This window comes from Canis lupus, chromosome 18 (assembly GCF_003254725.2).
Source record: "Canis lupus dingo isolate Sandy chromosome 18, ASM325472v2, whole genome shotgun sequence".
Classification (NCBI taxonomy): domain Eukaryota; kingdom Metazoa; phylum Chordata; class Mammalia; order Carnivora; family Canidae; genus Canis; species Canis lupus.
Genome location: NC_064260.1, coordinates 7,805,461 through 7,828,419, shown reverse-complemented (window position 1 = coordinate 7,828,419; position 22,959 = coordinate 7,805,461). Strand labels below are relative to the sequence as shown.

At 45.0% G+C, this 22,959-nt stretch overlaps 1 protein-coding gene across 3 annotated transcripts in view; it reads right to left on the bottom strand.

The window, feature by feature from the left end:
• Nucleotides 1-22,959, bottom strand: part of GLI3 (GLI family zinc finger 3) — a 270,176-nt gene that overhangs the window by 236,120 nt on the left and 11,097 nt on the right. For 2 of the 3 annotated variants that reach the window (XM_049096343.1, XM_049096344.1), the window contains exon 1: nucleotides 20,237-20,370. Coding sequence is in view for 1 of the 3 variants with exons in the window: in XM_049096345.1 (XP_048952302.1) it covers nucleotides 20,237-20,360 (124 nt within the window). In the remaining 2 variants the exon portion in view is untranslated. Of the gene's footprint in view, nucleotides 1-20,236; nucleotides 20,402-22,959 lie in introns of those variants that run through there. The other variant, XM_049096345.1, reaches the window with a different exon arrangement.

The following is a 22,959-nucleotide window of genomic DNA, read 5'->3' as shown; positions in this document are numbered from 1 at the left end:
ACACATACACACACACACACACACACACTCTAAAGCAGGGCATTCCACTGCCTTGCTAGGTATCCCTCCCCGTTCTAAAACCATGTAAGACAGCAATTTTACTAAAAGCAAGCAATTCATGTCAGAGGAGTAGTCAGTATTGATTTTATTTACTCTAAGTCCACAGCCAGGCAGCAGAGTTGGTCAGCATCCCTAGGGACGGAGGCGGGGCTACGGCGCTCATCCCTACGAGGGCACTTTCCTAACTGTCCTCTTGGGTCAAATAAACGACCACATGTGTGAACCCTCCTTGCACGTGTGTTACCAGGTCGAGGGATCAGAGAAGAGACAGGACACGTGCATCTGGCCTCTTCTCTGCCCTCCAGAGCCCTGGCTGCCAACCCCTGACCCTGGGGTAGCCCCTCGTCCACTCTGCGGGCAGCTGTAGCCAGTGCAGGGGGGCTACTGGCACCACCCACCGCCGAGCCCATCTGCCCTCGGCGGGCCCTGATGCTCCCGGGCAGGCCTCCTCGCACCGACTCAGCACCTTCTCCAGCTCTTCTCCTACTATAACATTTTACAAGTTCATGGAGGAAACAGAAGCAAGGGGGCCCCGGATCTCTTCCCTCTAGTTTTTATTTACAGGTTCACCCGAGGTGAAGCTCCAGACCCCAAGGTCCTGCCACGCGGGCCACCCCAGCAGCACTGGCCTGTGGGCCCGCAAAGCCTCACGGCCGCACTGGCCCAGCACAGGCCCCTGCCCTCTGCTTCGTCACTGCCCTCCCGCCTCAGTCAGACCCCAACCACCCATCCTACATCTCCAGCTTGCGCACTCTCCACCTCCCACACTGCACAGGGCCCCTTCCCACACCCCCTGCAGAGCACCTGCTGCTCCCCCCATCCCCGCTCTCATCTCCCTGCCCTGCGCCAGCCCGGATGCCACCCCCAAGTCCCAGCGGCCGTGGTCCTGGCCTTTTGGCCCGATCCCCTCTTACCTATCAGATGCAACCCCCCCACCCCCAGGTCTCGCCTGCTGCTGTCTCCTTCCCTTCCCCTTGTCCCCGATGCCATCAACACTCACCTACTCCCGAGACGAATCCTGCATCTTGATCCTTGGCCTGCCTCTCTCCTGAGCCCCTCTGTCTGGTCCAAACACACACTGGAAGTCACAGGGCTTCGCGTGGAGAGCTCCCTAACCCCCAGGCCCTGCTTCCCACTCCTGATTTCCTGCTCAGAGCCAAGGGCTCTGCACCCCCACTCACTTCCATCTCCCGCTTCTCCTGCCTCCCCACCATGACCTCCCCTGCCGTCCGTTCCCACGGCAGGTGCACCCCCCGGTGTAGGCGCCTGCGGGGCTCCTCTCCCCCCACCACGGTAGGCTGTGCCTCCCCTCTTCCCACTCGCGCTAAGGATAAAGCCCAGACTCATCAGCTGTGCATTCCCAGGCCTCCGGCACGTGGCCTCAGCCTGCCCTTCCAGGCTTGCCCACCGCTGTGGCCCAGGCTTACCCACTACGCGGCCCAGCTGACTCCAGGCATTTCCACCAGTCAGCACGTCCCCACTTCCAAGTCCGCTGAGGCTGCCGCTCCCTCTGCCTCCGAGGCCTTCCTTTTGTATCTGATTCTCCAGCCACTCACCCACGCCTCCTGTCCAGCCCCGCCTTAACCATCCACAGGATCTAATCCAGGTAGCACCGCTTCTAGGACACTCGCCTTGCTGCTCCGTGGGCATCGCTTATGTACGTCGAATGAGCATACTGCACTGTGGTTGTTCACCCATCCACTTCTCAGTGTCCCGAGACTCGGCCCCCTATTTTCTTCATCTTCAGAGCCAGATAGGATGGTTTGGCACTTAGCAAGGCCTCAGAAGTATCTGCTGACTATGGACAGCACAGCAGTGGAAAAAGAACCTTACGTTTATAGCTACGTGGACTTGGGCGTGAAGGAGGTGGGGAAATATGATGGTCCAGGGTTTCCTATGTTTTCTTTCCCTGCATTCTATTCCCAACCTCTTCCTGAGCTTTGTTCCATTTGAGTATGCTTAAGAAAAAAAGAAAAGGTTCTTATTAGACAGAAATCCCCTGGGCAGGGTCTAGACATGAAAAGTTCTATTGTATCCACGATTTCCCCGAGACACTCCTGCGGGAAGAAAAGGAAGTTCAAATTTCTCTGTGGGCTGGCAAATTTTCTGTGCTTATTGGCATAGCTCTGGTGGATGCGGATCTCCCCAGACAAAAGGCCAACAAAACACCGAATGATCTGAAATTTGGAGAATAAGCAAGAGTCATGTCTCTCGATTATTTCCAAAAGCTCTAGGCAGCAGGTTGTGGGCATGCTTTCAAGTGTATAAAGTTGAGGCTTAAGAAACTACTGGAATTACACCTTTGGCGGCAACACTTCCTATCTTCAAAGGGATGCATATTCTGCTACTTGGAATCCTTCAAGATGTCTGTGACTGTCTTCTTTTTATGAGCTCTGCTTCATACACATGCGTCACAGCAACACGTCCCACACAGACCCAAGACCATATGCTTCACCTACCTTGCTCTGCGATTTGGCCATGACCAGCACACCTACTCATTAGTGAGCTAAGGTTACCCCAAGGTTTAGGATATCTTCAGGCCAAAAGCAAGAATGCCAAGATTCCTTCGGCCTTTCCCATTGCTGTCAAAGCTCTCCCAACAACAACAGCAAGCAAACAAAACCAACAAACAAATAACAAAGAGCCTCCACCCACTTCTAATCCTTGACCCTGGCATTGATTGAATTCAGTAGAAAAAGCCACCACGGAACAGACATCACTATCAGGGGATACAGAGGGCAGCTGCTGGAACTGAATAAAAACGTAGCCAGATGCAGGGAAGCTGGAACACAGTATTTTTCCTGAGAGAATACAGAGGTATTTGCATTAACTCAAGCACTTATCGATGTACCTGCAACTTTCAATTCAAGACAGATGAAACAAAGCTAAAATGAAATTGCTTCCAGAACAACTTAAAGTCTAGAAGGTGAAAGTAAAGCAAACACCTGTTAGGTCTTGCCAACTGTTACTTCCTAAGTATTTTCCTCTAAGTGACAGATTTTTCAAAAATACCTCTGAAGATGAATGCAGAATGTGGATGTCAAGTGAGTACATTTGGGTTTGCTTAGATGGGGTCACCTTGTGCGGACACCGCAGAAGAACAACCAAGACTTTTTCCTATGATGATGAAATTCCAGGAAAGCCTAAACAAACTAGCCATATATAGTTCCAAACGAAATTTGGAAAGGGTATCTTTTTTTAAGATTTATTTATTTATTCACGAGAGAGAGGCAGAGACATAGGCAGAGGGAGAAGCAGGCTCCATGCAGGGAGCCTGGTGTGGGACTTGGTCCCAGGACCCCGGGGTCATGACCTGAGCCAAAGGCTCAACCACTGAACCACCCATGCGTCCCAAACCTTTTCTCTTTAAAGAAATAAGGTGATACAGATACATCTGACCCTCTCCACCCTGCTGCCTCTCTACCACCCCCAGAAGTAACCACTACTGCTGAACTGATGTCATTGATTCACGATTTTTATATTTTTACTATATACATAGGAGTTCGTTAACTACACAATTCCAAAAAAAAAAAGGTGCCCCTAAATTTCTCCTAGAAGAAAAAAACTAAAAAAAGAACCAAGAACCATTTGAAAAGGAATAAAAATAAAAGATAATGGGCATTATCAGATAAAATGCATCACACATTATAACATCTGAGAGAAGGTTAAAGAACAGGCAGGTCAATAGAATAAAACAGTTCAGAAAAAGAGGCTATAAAATATAGTAAGGCAGTGTCAGATACAATTATCATTTCAAAACAGTGATAGGACAACTAGTAAACATTTATCCCCAAAGAACTACAAATTAAAAAAAAAAAAAAAGATTTTGACACTTCTCCAAAGAGGATATCCAGATCAACAATAAATATTTAAAGAGATGCTTAACTCCCTTAGACATCAGGGACAAGCTAAAGCCTCAAGTGAATACCACTACCCAGCCAAGAACAAGAAGCAAATGTGTACAACCACTTGGGAGAACCAGGAGGCAGTGGATCCTACAGCTAAATACATGCACCCTCTATGGTGCAGTCATTTCACACCCAGGTGTGTACCCAAAAGAAGAGTGTACACAGATCCACCAAAAATCAAGTACCCAACAGCCAACATCCCACACGGCCAAACCCTGGAAACCATCCAAACACCCATCAGCAGCAGAATGGATAAACAAGAGCAAGCCCTGAACAGGAAGGGTAACTGGCAGGCACGCAAGGCCCTCTCCAGGGCTGCTAGTCCTCCTCTCTGGATCCGTGTGCTGCTCAGATGACGCGTTCACTTTGGGAAAATTCATCAGGCTGCGGCCACATGCCATGTGCGCTTTTCTAGCTGCGTATTATACTTCCATGAGAAACTTTTAAACATGGGCAGACGTTGTCACCCATCCTACATCCTGCCAAGTGTTTCTGGGAATGAGCAGTCATAGAAACAGCTGGATGGAAATCCACGTTGCGATGATTCTGGAAACTAAATTCGGTTAGGGTGCCGTCGAACCACCCAGAACTGTTCAGGATTTTCATCACTTCTCCACTTACAACCAGAAAAAGAAAAGAAACATGTCGACAGCCGGTGACAGGAGACTGGTTGAGTACATGGCATCATCAGCTAAGTCAAGCTGCAGAGGAGCGGTCCCCGACGTGGAGGGTGTCCCCAACCCCAACATATGGTGGCCTGAGCATGTGGCACATGACAGATACCGTGAACAGAGAGACAAAGGCTGAACTAAGCCCAGGCGTTAACAATTCCTGCATTTCTTTGTGCGTCTCTGAATTTCCCCAAGAGCAGGTGTTCCTTTCACAAAAACGGACAAACAAAAAGGGTGAGAGGAGAGCAGGAAACCAGAGAGGTGGTCTTGGGGTCTCAGGCCACAGTGTTGCTTAAGGGAGAGGTACCCTTCAGCGCTCCCACTCTTTCCTTCCTGTTCCCACTGTGATGCTTTCCAAAACACATTATTCGATTAATCTCTGTATAATGAACCACGTCATCTTCCTTACGTGGTACAACAGCTCATCTCCCGTCTGCACATGTCCTCTGGCCTCTGGCTGAGCATCCTTCCCTCGACTCTATCTGATGGGTGACGGTAACAGGGCTCCCCAGCTTCAGCCCTATAAACACCGCTCTCAAGAAATAAGGACAAACGTGGGTTTCTTTGGAGAGGCTCAGTGGTTAGGAGCCCCGTAATCAAAGTTTATTATGCTCTCGGTTTTGTTTCTTCTTTCCACTCCCAAGAGTTTAAAGCAAGTAAATTAGCATCAAAGAAATTTGCAAAAGCTCTCAGTGCAGCCTTGCTGAAATAGAACTACATCAAACCAGATGCCAAACAGAAAACCATGCAGGGCGCTCTGTGAGGATGTTCAGGGCCGTGGGCTGCAAAGAGTCAGTCACACAAAAGGCCAAATACCCCTCTCACAGTCCCAAACACAGACGATGACCACGTCCTCCCAGGCAGATGAGCACCGGAAGTCGGGTCAGTAACTAATGAAACCAGGTCTAAATCAAGGACACACACATCTCGGGTTTCAGAGGATCTACTGCTTTTGTGGCAATGGAATTGCCAGCAATTCAGCCAAAATCCATCAAAAATCTCCTTGGATTTGCACCTGATACTGTTATCTATAGAATGCCCTTCAGAATACCTGAGATGGTCTTCGCTTACCAATGGGACAGCACACTGTGGCCTAAACAAGCTCATCAGTAGCTTTTAACCCAAGATGGACACATACGTATAACCCATACAGATTAATTTGAAAGAATTCTATATTTCTCTTTCTTTTTGAAGATTTTATTTACTTATTGAGAGAGAGAGAGAGAACATACATGCAAGTGGTGGGGGACAGGGGTGGGGAACAGAGGAAAAGGGACAAGCAGACTCCACACTGAGCATGGAACCCAATGCAGAGCTGGATCCCAGGACCCTGAGACAGCGACCTGAGCCCAAATCAAGATTTGGATGCTCTATCAACTAAGCCACCCAAGTGCCCTTGAATTTCCCTTTCTAAACTTAAATTATGTGAACTCACTCCTTTCAAGCTCCTCTTATTTACCTGACATCTGGCCTGTCACTGTACATTCTTCTAAATTCCTGGGGAACCTAAGGTGAGTATCACAGAGACAGAGTTCTTGAGGGGAAACACTCTTGTAAGCTACATACCCATGTTCCTCATTTAGAGAGACAAAGCGATGTGCACACATTGAATTCTTAATGTGAAGCCCCTGTCAACTAAGCTGGGTCATAACTGTGTTCATCACTTTACACTTTATATGAGGAAGAGACAATTTTGTGATACCAAATCACTTTAGAGTTCTCATCTCATAGATAATCATTCCTTCAAAGATCCATTCTCACCATCTAATCAAAATTTCCCTAAAGAAAGTTAGAGCTGCAAAATCATCCTGCAGACCAAGTGCTTCTGGCAAATACTATGTCATGAATGTTTTTAAGAACCTGAGCAAAGAGAACATAGGCACATACCCATAAACCAATGCTGCATAAAATAATTTCAAGTGGTTGGTCCATTTTCGGAAGCCTATCCATAAACCTCAAGGGTTCCTAGATTGCCATTTAAGCCCCCACGTTGAAAAAGATGGCTCATTTCTGTTTGAGGCTATGCTGCTCTGAGACAATTCCCACAACGCTCAACAGAACTTGTTTTTGACTACACGGAGGCAGGGACCAGGATTTCTCCTAGGACTTGGAAAACTGACATTACCTTCATGAGAAAGATTTTCTATAAAAATTTAACTCTCTTTTCCTAAGCGCAGGTAATCTCTCGTTTGCACTTAAAAACGAAAAGCTTCCCAAAATTAAAACAAGGTATAAAACTACACCAGCAATTATATGTAAGATTTATACGTGTGTAATTCATACATCCACGTGATCAAATATCTATTATTTAAACACTGGCTTTCTCCCTGCCTCCTAATCCCCTCCATTTTGTACCCCATTAGCGGTACAAAAATTATCAAATGAGTCTAGCGTGGCAATTAAGCAATATTTTGTAGCCTGGCCCCACTGAATACAACCTTCAAAGAGAAAAAGGAACTAGATAAGGAATTTACAAAGCGCCTGCCTCTCCCTGTCTATCCTCATCATCTATTGTTCAAAAGAGAATCAAGGTATAGATGCTTTTCAGATAACCCGATGAAGAGCCAGCAACAGGTACACAGAGGACCATGTTCCCCCACTGCAGTCTAAAAAATAATAAAGCAAGCCAGAGGACCACTACACCTCATGCCACACCAACACTAATCACCAGCAGGAAGAAGCAGCAATAGAATTTTTCCTGCTGCAAGGGCACACTGCCACTGGTCCTATTACCCAACCTTCCGCATCCTCGGATTCCCCAATATTCAACCAGTATGTATGCCGGGTGTGTGTGTGTGTGCATATGTGTGTGTGTCTCTAACCATCTTTTTTTTTTCCTTCAATTCACCCAGTTTTTTGGGTTAAACTGATGGAGGGAAATAGTCTCAATTTGTGTGAAACTGATCAAAGAAAGCGCTTTGAATTTATGTGAAAAAGTTTCCCATTAAGATGGTAGCTATTTTTTTTTCAAACATGATTCCTTTTAATTGCGGAAAAGAGCCCAAAGGCTTTGTCAAGGGGCACATGTTTTCTATAAATCAAAACATAAATAAATGTGAGGTTATTTCACTAGGCATACATATGGTTTTTGCTAAGTAAACTCTATTTATAAAACATTGTTAGCCTCCACCGGAACTGCTGTCAACATTTATAGGAAAGGAACTTTTGTACTGCTCTGTGACTTGCCAGGATTTGAAAACAAGCCTAGAAACATTAGTTTTTCAAGACAGATTTGATTTAAACTTAATGTGAAATGGGCCACTGTGTGTTCTCTAGCTTTTAAAATGCTTGGAAGAAATCTTCAACTGAATATTAGGTTCGTATTTTACCAGAAAAATGTTTACATTGCTGGAAGTTCCATTCTTTTAACCATGCCATTGTTCTGTTCTTTCCAGAAGTTCTCTTTGGGTTATAGGCCAGAGTCTGGGATTATTTTTCTTATCACTGCCAATAGAACACACATATTCTGTGAAAGGGGAGTCTCTGACATCCTTTACAGCTTAGGATTCATAATTACCTCACCACCTTCTCCCAAAGGCTCATTTGCATGATCTCTCCTCTTTAGACCCTCACCCTAGAGTATGAACACATTTATCAGCCCTGCGCAGAGTGGGTCTCAAAATGAAGTTTTCTGTGAAAGGAATTAGCTGGAAGCAAGCATGAAGCAATAGTCCTTGACAACCCACAGCAAACCACACAAGGTAACGGTAACTTGAATAATATTGTACCTTCTCCATTTTCCATTCAACTTTTCTTTCTTGGGCTGCAGTGCCTTCCAAAACAGAATTCTTTCCAATGCTTTCGCAATCAATCCCTACTCTACGTGGACCTAAGCCAATAGTTACAGTACAGTCGAGAGCGCTTCCAGAAAGAGATCTCTTGCCCATTCCTATTTTTTTCTTTTTTCCTTCCAAGTGGAAGCTTCCCCAGTTGTCCCAGTTTCTCACCTCTTGGCATGGAAGGCATTTATTTTTATTTTTCGACTGGCAAGAGGAAAATGTTAACTAGTTCCACAAAAATAACTAAGAGGGTTTTTGAAATCCCCAAATCGTAAATTGCCAAGGTAATAAAGCTTTCAAATAGATTTGATGATTGCCTATCCAAGGTGTAACTACCTTCCATATTGATTAAACTGCTTTGGAAACAACATAAATGCTTTCACTCCCAAATACTGTTCCAACCTACACGCAGAATTCCAAAATACGTATAGTGGTTACTAGAAGGAGTTCTATCTCTTTGCAGTTCACTTACAGGGGAAGGTTGCTTAAAAAACGTAGCCGTGGTTCCAATGAACCTAAAAATAGACATAGACAGAGCCATCAGAAATACACAGTTTTCTCTATCGTTGGAATATAAATGAAAAAAATATATATATATATATCTCGTTGGAAAATAAATGCCTTCCATGCCAAGATTGTAATTTTGCAGATTAGCAGCTAGCTCCCCTAATGGGAGACACTAATGAATTTGAAATGATAAGGAAATATAAGGAACTTTAAGGCAGAATTTCCCAGGACTTCTGTTCCTAATCAATCACCAGAGATCAGTGACATCATTAGAGCCTTTGATCACAGCTCCTCTTTCAAGCTCAGATGGGACGGGATTGATCCTTGCTGGCACTGAGCAAGGAGAAGCACCTAGGAGTATGCTTCACCGTGAAACATGAGCAGTCACCAGCATCTCTTCCCCTCCTTGGGGAGGAACAGAGAACACATTCCAGGGCAGCCCGACACCGAACAATAGAGCCACCTCGTTAAATCCAAACCTAATTCCCATCTTACGAGGATTCCCCAGGTGCCTGAAGAGAGGAAGAGACCATAAGCTACTTTTCTCTCGGGCTACCATTTGCTTACCCAGGACGGGGCCCCAAACCCCTTCACCATGGGGAGGCAAGATTTTGTTTGGGGGATTTTGTTTCCCCCAAGCTGTCCCTTCCCCAAGCACTGAATTCAGAAAACCCCTCCCCCTCCCCTCTGGCCTGCCCCCACCCCACCTTCTGGAGTTCACTTAATGAATCTTTACTAAAAACGTGGGTCACTCCATCCCGGCCAGAAAGAAGGTTCTGGAATATCACGCTGGCTTGGGCTGGCTTGGGTAATTTCAAAACGACCCGGGCTGCGATCACGCCCGCTGTCCTGACCTGCAAACGGTCCCCTTGGCAAGGAAAAGTTTCAAGTGGCCTCTACTACTTGAGCTTCATTGTTTGTTCACCCCCCTTCCTGATTCGTCACACGCATCTAATTGAGCTCCAGTGTATTATCTCCCTCATCAGGTGATCAATGATTTCATTAATAAGACAGATAACGAAACTGTCATATCATCGACACTGTTATGAAAGATGATCCTGGCTCCCCGCTCCATTTTCCAAGGTCCGGGGTTCTCGGTGGCAGCTCGGAGTCCATTCAATATTTCCCACAGACAGAGAAAAGTGAAAATCCATTTTGAAACCAATTTCAATTAGGATCCAGAAGCTGTTATCACAGGTGTCGCGGAATGGGCCCGTGAGTGGAAATGTCGCCTATCCATTCTGAAATGAAACCTTATCAGAGGCTACAAAGATGGCTGGGGACAGCCTATCTGTAAATTACTTTTCGTCCTGTGTTAACTCAACCTTAGTCCTGTCATATGGAATTCTTTCCATCCACCGGTAATAATCTAATGACTAACTAGACACAGCGCCCATACGGCCTGCAGCCGGCCAGGGCCGTCCCCTTCAACGGGGTGCAATGGAAGGCCCTGGGCCTGCAGGCCAGCGGAGGGTCGGGCGTGCTTTAAATGATAGAACTAAAAGTTGATTATGGGAAATAAAAGAAGCCCGTCTCCACCCACTGCATTCCTGGTGATTTTTCAATTGCAAACTCCAAGGCTCCGTTACTTCATTAATGCAGCACCCAAGTCGTAAGGCTTTTCTCTCACATCTTCCAGGCTCCTTTTAGCAAATTATCCCATGACGGCGGATTTATTCAGTCAAAGACCTCGGACTTTGAGAGGCAACAAAAGAATCAAGAGACTTTCTGGTCCACCTGCCTGGCGAATGATGAGCCAGGGAAAAGTCTCCCCCAGAGAAACCAATCAAACCATTGTGTGGCACAGCCAGACCTTTTCAACTGTCAAGCCAGAGAGCAGGGGAAGAGATGAAAGGACGCGGGATGAAGCTACCATTTACGGAACCATGTGGGAATGGTCTCCTAAGATTTAATAATTGGGATGGAACTCAACTTTCTACAACTAAAGGGGAAAAAGAGAGAGAGAGAGAGAGAGCCCGAGAAGAGGAAAGAGTCAAAGAAAAGGGGGGGGGGGGAGTGAAAAAGAAAAAAAAAAAAAACACCAGCCTAAGTCAGAGGAGAAAGGACTTTTATATAAATATTTTCCCTACCTGAGATGAAGTCCCATCTATAAACGTGGAGGGGAAAAGAAGGAAGTGGCAAAAAAAAAAAAAAAAAAAGAGAGAGAGAGAGAGAGAGAAAGAAAGAAAACAGATTTAACAAAGGCTTTGATTTTTTTTTTCTCTAGGTTGGAGCTGTGTTACTTGTTCTAGCATTCTTATGCAATTAATTCATAGAGGCAAAACAACAGCAAAAAAAGCCCTCGTTAATATGAGTGCCGTGTAGTTTTAAGTAAAATGACATTTTAAATTGGCCTAAAAGGAAACAGTACATTGACTGGACAACTCAAAAAAAAACACAGACTGGCAGAGACACTAGGTCATATACTTCTGGGCTAATTTCAAGAACATTTTATTGCTACTACCAATCCAACATGAAATGTTTAAAAAGAAAAGGACAAAACCCTAAGTAATGCTAACAGAGCCTTAAAAAAAAAAAATCATGGACTCTTCAAAAACACACAAAATACATAACCTCAAGCAAGCAACTGTAGTTCTAATGCTTCCTGTTATTACTGGTGACTCTTACTGTATATGTTGCTAAGCCAAGTTTTAAAAACAAGTGTTTGTCAAAAATGGGGGGTGGGTGGGTGCTGAACTGTTCGGTGTCCTGGCTGTGGTGGTGGTTACGTGACTTCACAGGTCGGTTTAAATTCACAGAAACGCGCAATGAAAGAGTGAACTATGCACCATATAAGTTTTTCTCAATAAATATGAATTGCAGCAGATCTCTTGTGGAAAGATTGCCACACGTAAGCACGATAACACAGAGATCTTAGCTGCTACCCTCACCCCGCCTCCTTCTCTGCCTGGGACCCTGGTGGCAATCCTCTAGCATTCCACCTTGCGAGCTGCCTGGGCAGGCCCTTCCCCACCTGGGCCCAAGAGGTAGGAGGTGAAGGCCCCAAGCCACCCCCCCAGAGGGAGACCGCCCACCCACCGCCACCATTTTCGCCCTGAGCTGCTGCTGTTACCCTTACGGCCACTGTTTCTGATCCTGACCTGTTTGTTTCTGGAAATGTGAAATAACCACATCACTCGATCACAAGTAATCAAAGCAGCCTGGGAACTTTCCACAGGCAGTACACCCATCATGCTGTGGCTTCTCATCCCCAAGTTGGGAAGGCCGTGGCAAGACGGGTTTGATGTTCATTCCTCATTTATCTGAGTGCCCAAGAACTGTCCTTTTAGAGAAGTCTGAGAGCTATACACACAGGAAAAAGGAGCCCTGCTCTCAGGGAAGCCCATTAGCACAGAATCACTGATTTCATCCCATAATTTGAATGAATATTTATGAATGAGAAGCAGACCCTGAAAGCATTTGATTAGTTAAATCCAAACGTGGGCCAATTTCAGGACCAGTGATGGACGTAGCTTGCTGATCCCAGCTCCGGTCATCTCCTTTTTGTCCGTTAAGCTAGGTCCTGAGGACCACATTTTAAGAGTTCTTGTGCAAACTAGTACCCTCTAATTCTCTTGCCCAGATTACACTTTACCCACTCCTAGATTATTTCCAAATAACATTGTGCTGAAACAACGAGATGAAATGTGTCCGTGAATGAAATCCTGCCAACTTTTACTCAGAAGAGCTTATTGCTGATAACAGCTGACACGTTGGGTAGTCACTGTGGCAGCCTCAGCGATGTTAAGCAACTGGCCCAAGATCACACAGCAATGAAGCAGCAGAGCTGGGATTCAAACCCAGGTATTAACACAGCTGAGGTGGTCCATGCATGCCTCAGCCCTGTGGAGTGGCCTTAAGTCCTGGCATGCTTGTGCACCATGCAGGCCCCCTCAGTATCTGCTGCAGACCTCCCAGCACAGGACAATGAGGTGGGCTGGAGAGTGGGAGGACAAACCAGGTGCTATTTTCAAAAAATTTTAACTGAGAAAATTTTAGCCAGGATGGCTAAAATTAACAACACAGGAAACAATGGGTGATGGTGAGGATGCAGAGAAAGGGGAGTCCTCCTGCACTGTTGGTGGGAATGCAAACGGGCACAGCCACTGTGGGGAACAGTATGAAGGCTCCTCAAGACGTTAAAAATAGAGCTACTCTGCAACCCAGCAGTTGCACTGCTAGGTATTTACCCAAAAGATACAAAAATACACATGTGCAGGGCTACATGCACCCTGATGTTCATAGCAGCATTATCAACAATAGCCAAACTGGAGAAAGCCCAAATGTCCATTGACTAACGAACGGATAAAGAAGATGTGGTGTGTATACACACACATGCACGTGTGCACACACCCACACACACACAGTGGAATATCACTCAGCCATCAAAAAGAATGAAGCGGTATTAGCCACCAAAATGAACGAAGCCATTTGCAACAACGTGAATTGAGCTGGACAGTATTATGCCGGGTGAAATACGTCAATCAGCGAAAGACAGATACCATAGGATCTCATGTGTGGAATTTAAGAAATAGAACAGATGAACATAGGGGAATGGGGGGAAAGGGTGGGGAAACAAGCCATAAGAGACTCTCAACAACAGAGAACACACTGAGGGTTGATGGAGGGAGGTGGGTGGGGGATGAGCAGGATGGGGGATGGGCATGACGGAGGGCACCTGTTGTGATGAGTACCAGGTGCTATATGTAAGTGATGAATCACTGCATTCTACTCCTGAAGCCAATACGGCGGCACTGTGTGTTAACCAACAAAAATTTAAATTAAAAAAAAAAGGTTTAACTAAAAGGTAAAAATTAAGTATTATGGAGAGGAGAGAGATGAGTGCAACACAGAGGATTTTTAGGGCAGTGACACTATTGTGTACGATACCGTCATGGTGGCTACGCGTCATTATACATTTGTCCGAGCCTGCCAAACGTACAACACAAGGAGTGGAACCTAATGAAAACTTCGGACTTTAGTTAATAACAGGGTGCCAATATTGGTTCATCGGTTTTAACAAATGTACCACCCTCATGTAAGATGTTAATTATAGGGGAATCTAGGAGGTGAGGGGGTGTACGGGAACTCTCTGTACTTTCTGCTCAATTTCCCTGTAAAACTAAAACCCCTCTAAAATAGAACCTTTTAATGAAAATAATAAATACAATACCAAAAACAAAACAAAACAAACACCCAAGTGCTACTAGGTAGTTCCCAAAGGACACAAGGCCTTATGGAGAGAAAGAGACTGAGGACACAGCCCCATTTGAGAAGAATTTACATTCATTCTATGGCAGAGCAACATAAATGAAAGCAAAGAGCCCTTCAATTTAGCGAAAATATGGGTTACAGATGGGAAAGTATGGTAGCGTCACATCAGACTGGAAAGTCAGACTGAGGTCAGATTTCAGAAGATACCTAAATGTTACTCAAAGGATCTTGAACGGTCTTCTATACGTAGCTGGGAACCATGGAGGGTTCGAGAGGAGGGGCGTGGCATAAGCAGAACCATAAAAAGATTAATTTGGCAGGAAGGAGTCCCACAAATGAGAAGAGCGGAGACCAAAGGCAAGGTGATTGGATAGAAGGTTACTTTAACTGTCTAGGCATGAGGGAGTAGGTTTTAAATAGCACAGCACAGTAGGGTGGCCTGAAGGGACACGGGGGTGAATAATCACAGAGGAAAATCTATCAGGACTTCAAAACTGGTAGGATGTGGGAAGCAGGAGAGACGGAGGGGTCAGAGGTGACGGTGCGGTTTCAAGCCTGGGTGACTGCAGGAAAGGTGATATACTCAGCCAAAATAAGAATCAGAGGTTGCCGGGTGCAGGGACGCACGAGTGTGGAGCACGAGAGAGCCAGGGCTCTTCTGAGAATCAGATTATCCATCATTAGTTACTCGGTTTAAAAAGGTGGGCACTCCTTTAAAAAGCATAAAATCTAACTCTAATACAACACAAACCACCCCATAAATAAGGAACACTTTGCCCCAGAAAAAAGAACCAAGGAAAATGACATGGGCATGCTGTTTCTTTTGCTAAGCCACATAATCAGTGGTAGTCTTCAAAAAAAAATCAAAATAAATTTTCCCAAAATTATTTTCCCAATTTTCTGGCTTAAGAAGGCATTCAGCAGAAAGTTACAAAGTCTGTTAATCCATCCCTCCTTAAGATGCGCAAACTTGGTCACATTCAGGATTTGCGAAACATCTTGAACTACTTTTCAGAGTCCAGCAAATTCAAAATTACTTTTACCAAACATTTTTCCTTTAATTTCAAAACCTATGTATATTTTCAAGAAAACACAATCCTTTTGTTTTGGATTCATGACATTTAATTCATCCATGTGTCCCATAACGAGTGCTGACGTTGCTCAGCTCTTAGGACTTGCGTGTGGTGCTTATAGAAGGGTACAGGCTCTGCCTCACTTAATCCCCTAAGGATCCCGTGAAGTGGGTCTCATTACTTTCTCGCTAAACAGATGAGGAAACTGAGACTTTGAGAAATTAATTTGCCTGCACTCACACATCTAGTCTAGTCCTGGTGCCAGAACTGAGTCCAAGCCTTCACATCACAAAACCTGGTGGGTTTTCCGAACCAACGTCCTGTAATTTGAAATCCATTTTATCTGACAGCCCTTCCTATCCATCTGTCATGTGCTAGGAAACAAACTGTGTCCAAGAAAGAAAAGGCGGGTGGAGGGGGGGACTTAAACATCTAAAGGCACAGGAAACCTAAAACTTACAATCTACTGTCTATATGGCACAAAGCACTTACCTGCTTCTGAGCAGAATTAAGTACATCGTCTCTTACTCTTAAAAAAAAAAAAAGTCAAGGCGACAAGAGCTCATGGTGGAGAAGAGCCAATGAATTCTAAATCGCCAACAAAACTGAATGAGCCACCTTACGCCCAGCCAGGAGACCAACCGCTACCATGATGTGCTGATGGGTTATTGGAGAGCTGGAAAGAAAATCCCAAGGCCAGGGAGCAACCAAAGGTTAAAGTTAAAAAAAGTTATCTCCTTTCATATTTGCAGACCACAACACTCTCCCCTTACAGACTTTTAAGAGGGGCTTTGTTTTTGTTTTTAAGCAGAGAACCAAGCCCTTCCTTTTTAAAGAAACAAGAGTGAACAGAGAACTTCCTCTCCATTATTTAATCTATCAATTTTGGTTTCACATTGCATCACCATGAGGATAATAATATCTGCTTTCTATCACTTAAGGTATGTTCCCAATAACCATCAGAGCCAATAAAAGATCTCCAAGACCACGGCCTACATACGTTCATTATTAGTGACTTTTTTCTTTCTTTTTTTTTAAAGCAGAGTAGTAGGTTAATAAGAGATATCAGATTACTCCTTTAAAAAAAAAAATCATCATGGGCCAAAAATGACATAAAACACTTCAAACTGAAAAGTCAGTACTTGCAAGTCTTGGAAGGAAATGTTACAGGATAAGGATAACGTTTAAAACACTGGAATATTTGGATTAAAAACCATTTACTATTTACAAAACATAACATGCAGCTTCGAAAGCGATGAATCCATACCAGCAACAAACAGACTATTCAGGAATTTTATCGTGGCGCTAACACATTAACACATTTGGAGGTTTTTAAGTAAACAATGGTTCCTAATATGCGAGCGTTCGCTGTATATGTGCAATATATTAGATGCCAAAAATAATCCTTCACTCACAATTGCCGTCAACAAAAATTCAGAGAACTGAAAAGTCTTTTCTTCTGTCATTTGCGTTTACTAAATAACCCTGAAAGCTTAAAATCCAACTGTGGCACGTGAAACACACATTGTGGTTCCTGGGTAAGAATACCAAACGCTCTGTGTGTTGAAACCAGTTCTTAAATGCTACAAAAATCAAATGTGGATTGTCTCCCCCCCCGGCCCCCCATTCGAGACTCAGGACAGTTTTCCACTTGGGTCATTTCAAATTTCAGTGTTAAGAGTCAAATGCTCATTTGGAAGGCTGTTCAGGTTTTGAACCATACATTTGGGTTGTGTGAATGTGTGTGTTTAAACAAAACTCTGGATGAATGCTCTGCTAGGACGAGATACTCAGCTGAGAAAACTAAGAAAACAGATCTGTAAGGACATGCAGTGGAATGTGCGTGGTCTGGCTGGAAGGCTCACAATCGGGCGCAAATTGTAGCACATAATGGCTGGAAAAGTTAATTAAGTCAACCTAACAGCACCAAAAACAAAACTTTTTTGTTTGCTTGTTTTATTTTATTTTAATCATGAAATGTAGAGGAGAGGGGAAAAAAAAGGCACCTACGACATCAGTGTGGTCCTTGATGCTAAACTGATCTCTCACCGTCCATTGACAAATCCCTGAATTTCAGAGCCTGGTAAAGAAAGCGCAAGAACACCCCTGGACGGCAGCATTCACTACTGTCTATGGTAGGATCCAAATGATTTTAAGTTCTTTTTTGTGAATGGCTTCAGTGCAGGTATCTGACGCCTCTGAAATGTTTGCAAAGAGAAAAGAGAGAAAAGGAGGCAGAGCAGAGGAAAGAACAAATGACCATGGCAATGACAGCCACCTGCCAGCACGTACACAGCACGCAAGCAGCCCCATGACCTCTAAAACCCAAACCAAACCCAGACCAAAGCCCCCGGACTGGCTGCATGACCACAGCTAAGTGTGGAGGGAAGCGTGAGACCAGGTAGGAGCGTGCAGAACAAAAAAGAGGCTGGGTCATTCCAGCCCCCAGAGCACGATCCTGGGGCTACAAAGAGGCTCTGAACTAGGGAGGTAAAACGCGCAGAGGAGCCCGGGAAAAGGATCTTACCTATAATTATTACCATTGCTTACTCAAAGCAATCACAAAAAAAAGGGTTTTGTTCCTGTCTTTAAATTTGTCTTCTGGTTTTCCTGGAACCTTCCAGAATTGCAATCCATGCATACAAACGCCACTTCCATTTTTTGCTTTTACCTGGTTGGGCCTTTCTATTATCCCAAGATAAAAAGATTAAAGTTAATAAAGATAAAAAGTTACTAAAGCCCTTAAAAGAGAGAGGAACACTGGCAAAACAGTCAGAGCTGGCAGGATTACCAGGACAGCTCTCCCTGGGGCCTGCGCCCTGCAAACCCGACTAATGAGCATTTGCCCCCCACAGGACAGGTTTTACACCCGTCCGGGAAGCTTCCAGGATGCAGGCCGACGGGGCAGGAAGCCAGTGGCGTTGGTTCAGGACCTGTGATGACTTCGGACGCTGGTACCAAGTCGGTGACCCCCGACGGCTCCTTCCCTGGCTAATGTTCTTGAGCGGCTGCTGGGCTCCCACCGGGCTGGTTCGGTTAGTGCTGCTCTTAATCACCCTAAACAGGTTCACGAGAGGAACTCGTGGCCAGTGTGGCTCAAGCCCAACACAGTGGCTCCGAAACCCTGCCGGGCACGTGTGGGAGAGGCGGGAACAGCAGCACGATCACACGGATAGATGGACAGACAGACCGACCATGCGTGTGTCACTGCTCAAATTCTCAAAGGACGGTGCCTCACTGAAGGTCCACGCGCTGCGGCTCATCTGCCAACTCCTGCTCCTTCTCACCTATTCTCACACACCCACGTGCACGCTCCTTGACACTCACGCGCACACATGCCCACGCGCTTCCGCACACCCTCACACACTCCTGCACACCCAAGCTGTAAAGATAACCAAAGGTTGAGGTTTCACCAAGCATGATGCCCAGAAAGAGCTTATTCCTACACAATCACGATTTAAAACGATGGAACAACTCACCCTGCACCTACTGATTCTATTTCTTTTTTTTTTAATTCTATTTCTGAAATAAGAAAATTTGTCTGACTTAGGAAAGAAACAAGGGTCACATGATGTTTTTTAAGGAGAAAAACAAGTCTTCTGTAACCACACTGGATGCATAACACAAATATCCAGCTCAATCAAAATAAGATCCAGTCCTGACTTTAAATACCACAAATAAACGGAGAAATACGGACAAATTTCCCTATGTATGTAAATTCATTATTTTAACTCAGACATAAATATATGTCCCTAAGGACCAATTCAAAACTGGACTCCTTAGCAGCAGATTTAACGCCGGCCCCTCCTGTGGCCCAGCCAAGCAGGCCACGCACACCCGTGACATCCAGGAAGGAGAGCCGTGGACAGGAATGGGTACAGGGAGCAGGGGCCAGGCTCCTTGGTGTCCACTCAGATGGTGCCACAGTCAGGAAGGAAGGTGCAGCTTTGTTTACTGGATCTCCCCCTTCAGAGTCTAAAGATCTGAGCAGCAGTCACCTTCCAAAGTAATCCCCCCACCAAAAAAAAATTGTAGATCAATCTACTAAGATCTTTCTTGGAAAAAATAATAAAATGAAATGAAATAAAATAAAATCCCCTAGGGTTGGCCCATGCAAGTCAATGTGCCCAGATCTGCAGTGCCCAAAAAGCAGGAGAAAAGACCAGCTCATTCTTCTCAAGGGCACACAGAAAAATGGAAAAGTGGAGTGCAATGCGGGGCATCTGGGGAGGCCACAAAACCCACAAAAAGCAAAGGCACCAAATGCCCAAAGAGTATATAAGTGGGAAAAGGAAGCGGTCACCATTAACCTATTCGGTCTGTTTTTTTCCAGAGCGGGGTGGGGGGGGGCTCCAGAATTTGTTTGCAGTGCTCCATGGTTGCATTAAAATGCCTCTCGACATTGCGCTTAAAATATATTTAAAAATACAGCGCACAGAAACAGCAACTATGTGTCATCTGTGAACACAATTAAATCCATTTTTATAAGCCAACAGCAAAACCTGCATCTCAGACACCAGTGTTACCTTGACGTCCAACCATTAACGACTTTTAAAATCCTTTTGAATGAACTACATAGAATTGGCGGGGAGGTGGGGGGATCCTCTCACCACATCTTGACAAGGCAACTTTTGTGTCTTTTGTAATAACCAATAACTAATTATTCCAACTAGTGTAGACTTTCCATGTGAAATGCAAAGTATTTTGAACTCCTGCCAGACTAATCAAGATGATTTCCAAAATGCCACAACAGGAACTTCCTATAATAAATAACCTATCACATTTACATCTCAAATTAGGAAATTTGGAAGAAAACATGTAGTTTCAGTGCCAAAATAGAGATTACTAAAGCCTGCCCATCCCGCAAACCACCCCCCACCACCTCGCTCTCCACCTCCTTTTGCTTTCTTTAGCCTCTAAAGGAATAAACCCTGGTCCAGGTGCAAATGTTCAATGCACAAGGAATGCAGAGAACATGGAAATGACTGTAGGCTTGGCTGCTGGGGATCCCAGTGGCTGCTCACCATTGGAAGTGGTGCTGGAGGCCACCGCTTTCTCGCTGACATCTGTTCTCGAGGAGCATTTCACTATGGAAGTGTCCACTTTCTTCTTCTCAGTGGTCGTGGAGCTGTGGTTCTGGGCCTCCATGATGCTTTCTCATTACTTCAGCTCTCTGCTACCAGAAACGCCTAAAACAAAACAATGGTGCCATCAGCTTCCAGGAAGAGTGGGGGGAAAAAATCTCACTTGAAAACCCACTTCACCTGTCCCTTGAGGACGTGCCTAGGGTTTCAGTGGGTTCAAAATCTGGAAAACCCCTGCCCACAAATTTTCTGGAAAAAATACCTCCAAGTGGTAATACCAAGCCAGTCAAATTCTGTCTACATCTGCCAAAGGCGAAAGGAGGGCACCATCCATAATGTGAGACTTTCCTCCAAATTCCTACTGAGCATTTCTTATTAAGTGGGATCTAAAGATCTCAATTTTTAGCTGTGTTTACGGTGTGAAACTCAAATGTCACATTACTTTTTTTTTTATGCCACATCTACAAATGTGTCTTCAGGTGGACACATATAAGGAAGGGGCATTGTGACAACTTTCCAAAGAAGGGGAAGGTTTTTAAGTATTAATCAGAGGTTTTAGAGAGCATGACCACTTCTCAAAACCAAGCCCTACTCAAAAGTTGAGAAGCAGAGGGTAATTTGGGCCAAGGTATCTGAATTGCAATACTGCCCCCCCATCCTAATTCACTGAGGTAAACTGTACTCTTTAAGCTTTCTTAAAACATGAGGACGTTTCCATTGATTTGTGCTGCATTTTTAAAACCAACAAAGGCAACAGAACAACATGCTCTGGATCCCACAGGAGAAGTCAAAAAATCATTAGGACCCCTTTAGGAATACTAAAACCCGGTTAAAGGCGCAGTTGGTCCTCTTTCACTGGCTTCATTCATGTGATAATTGTCCTAACTCATCATCAATTTTCCTCTCTTTGGTTCTTGTTTGTTTTTGTGGTTTTTCTTTTTCAGTCATGAGCTGCATCTATAAATAATATAAGAAAAGATGACAAGTGTCCTCTCCAGCATGTTTTCCACAAGCTGCCTAGATTGCAACACTCGTGGTGGGCATTTCTTCTATCAAGTCATCTGCCCAAGTTCCACATGTAGCAGGCACCACCACGTTCAATCAAAACCACGATTAGTGAAATAAAATAAGCAACTGCTTAACCCTCTAAAAGGGCTAAGATACCTTGAAATCTTTTTAGTCATCCTTAACTCAAATTTGCAAGGCAATTGCAAGTTCTTTCTTTATTGTATGAGAAATTCTCCCCTTGATCTGGAATTGAAGTAACTAGAAAAGCTTAAGATCCAGAGGCTGCAGGGCACTAGAGCACCACCTCTTCTGCTAAACTTCCATTCTTTCCCCTTGATTATCCACTGCCATTCATTGTAAAACACACAAGTTATTTAAGAACAGCTTTTCTAGAATAAAAAAGGGGGGGGAGGGAAGCAGCATTGAGCTAAATTTACATATCAATTGTGAGATCCACTCCAAATTCAGAAACATCCATCAAAGAGGCCTAACAAAGTACCTCGGCCAAGGAGCTGCAGAACTTCCTTTCTCTGGGCTGTTACCAGGCGCTAGTCCAGAGGCCAGAGCCTCTGTAGAGGCTACTACTGGAATGGCGCCCCCCGGAGTCACCCCACGTTCATTTCCTCATCTGCCAAGGACACATCACAACCTGGGACTTGGGACTGAACCTTGGGGGAAGGTGGGTACAGTACTCTCTCTTTTTTTTTTTTTTTAAGATTTCATTTATTTATTCATGAGAGACACACACACACAGAGAGAGAGAGAGAGAGAGGCAGAGGGAGAAGCAGGCTCCATGCAGGGAGCCCGACGTGGGACTCGATCCCCGACCCCAGGATCACACCCTGAGCCAAAGGCACATGCTCAGCCACTGAGCCACCCAGGTGCCCTGGGTACAGTCCTCTTTAAGATTACATTGAAAGTTATGGATCCCCCTCCCAGAAAAATACCCTGAAACACACACCGAAGAGTGTACATTTGATTTGTAAGGGATCACAAGCCCTCCAAGATCTTCCCTGAACCCAGACAGAGAATCCCTGAAGGAGAGATTTTTCGACAGTCTCTTTTTGCTCTAACAATCTCAGAACGATTCTAATTTTTTGGAATGCTCCCCTCCCCAGAACTGACGTAGATACCCATCTTTTCAAGTAGGCCACAAGAAGAGTTCAACCCAATCCAGGGCACTGACTCCCAAGGTGGTACAGAGAGCCACCTGGATCAGCCTGGCGACAGTGCCTGCAAGACATTCCGATTCCCAGCTCCAGTCCCTGATGTCTCCGAGGTAGCACACGGATCCTTTATTTTGGCCAGCATTGGTGATCATCAGGCTCACCAGGGCTTGCAGAAAACTGTTCCACACATTTCTGCCGACCCGTATGTATCCAGTGCAACAGATAAACCCATTTAAGTGTTTGCTGACCTGATGAAGTAATAAATGAATGGCACCCCAGAGTACTGAATTTCAACAGCCTGCCATGAGCCTTTCCCAGCACCCATCACAATAATAAATCCTCTTTCGGGATCTTTACTGAAAGGCCTCATGGCCATCTCCCCCCACCCCCACCCCCACCCCCCAGATCCTAAGCTCCATGAAGACAAGCACCAGCTACATCTTCCTAGCGTCTCAGACATAAGAATGTTCACTGAGTAAATAAACG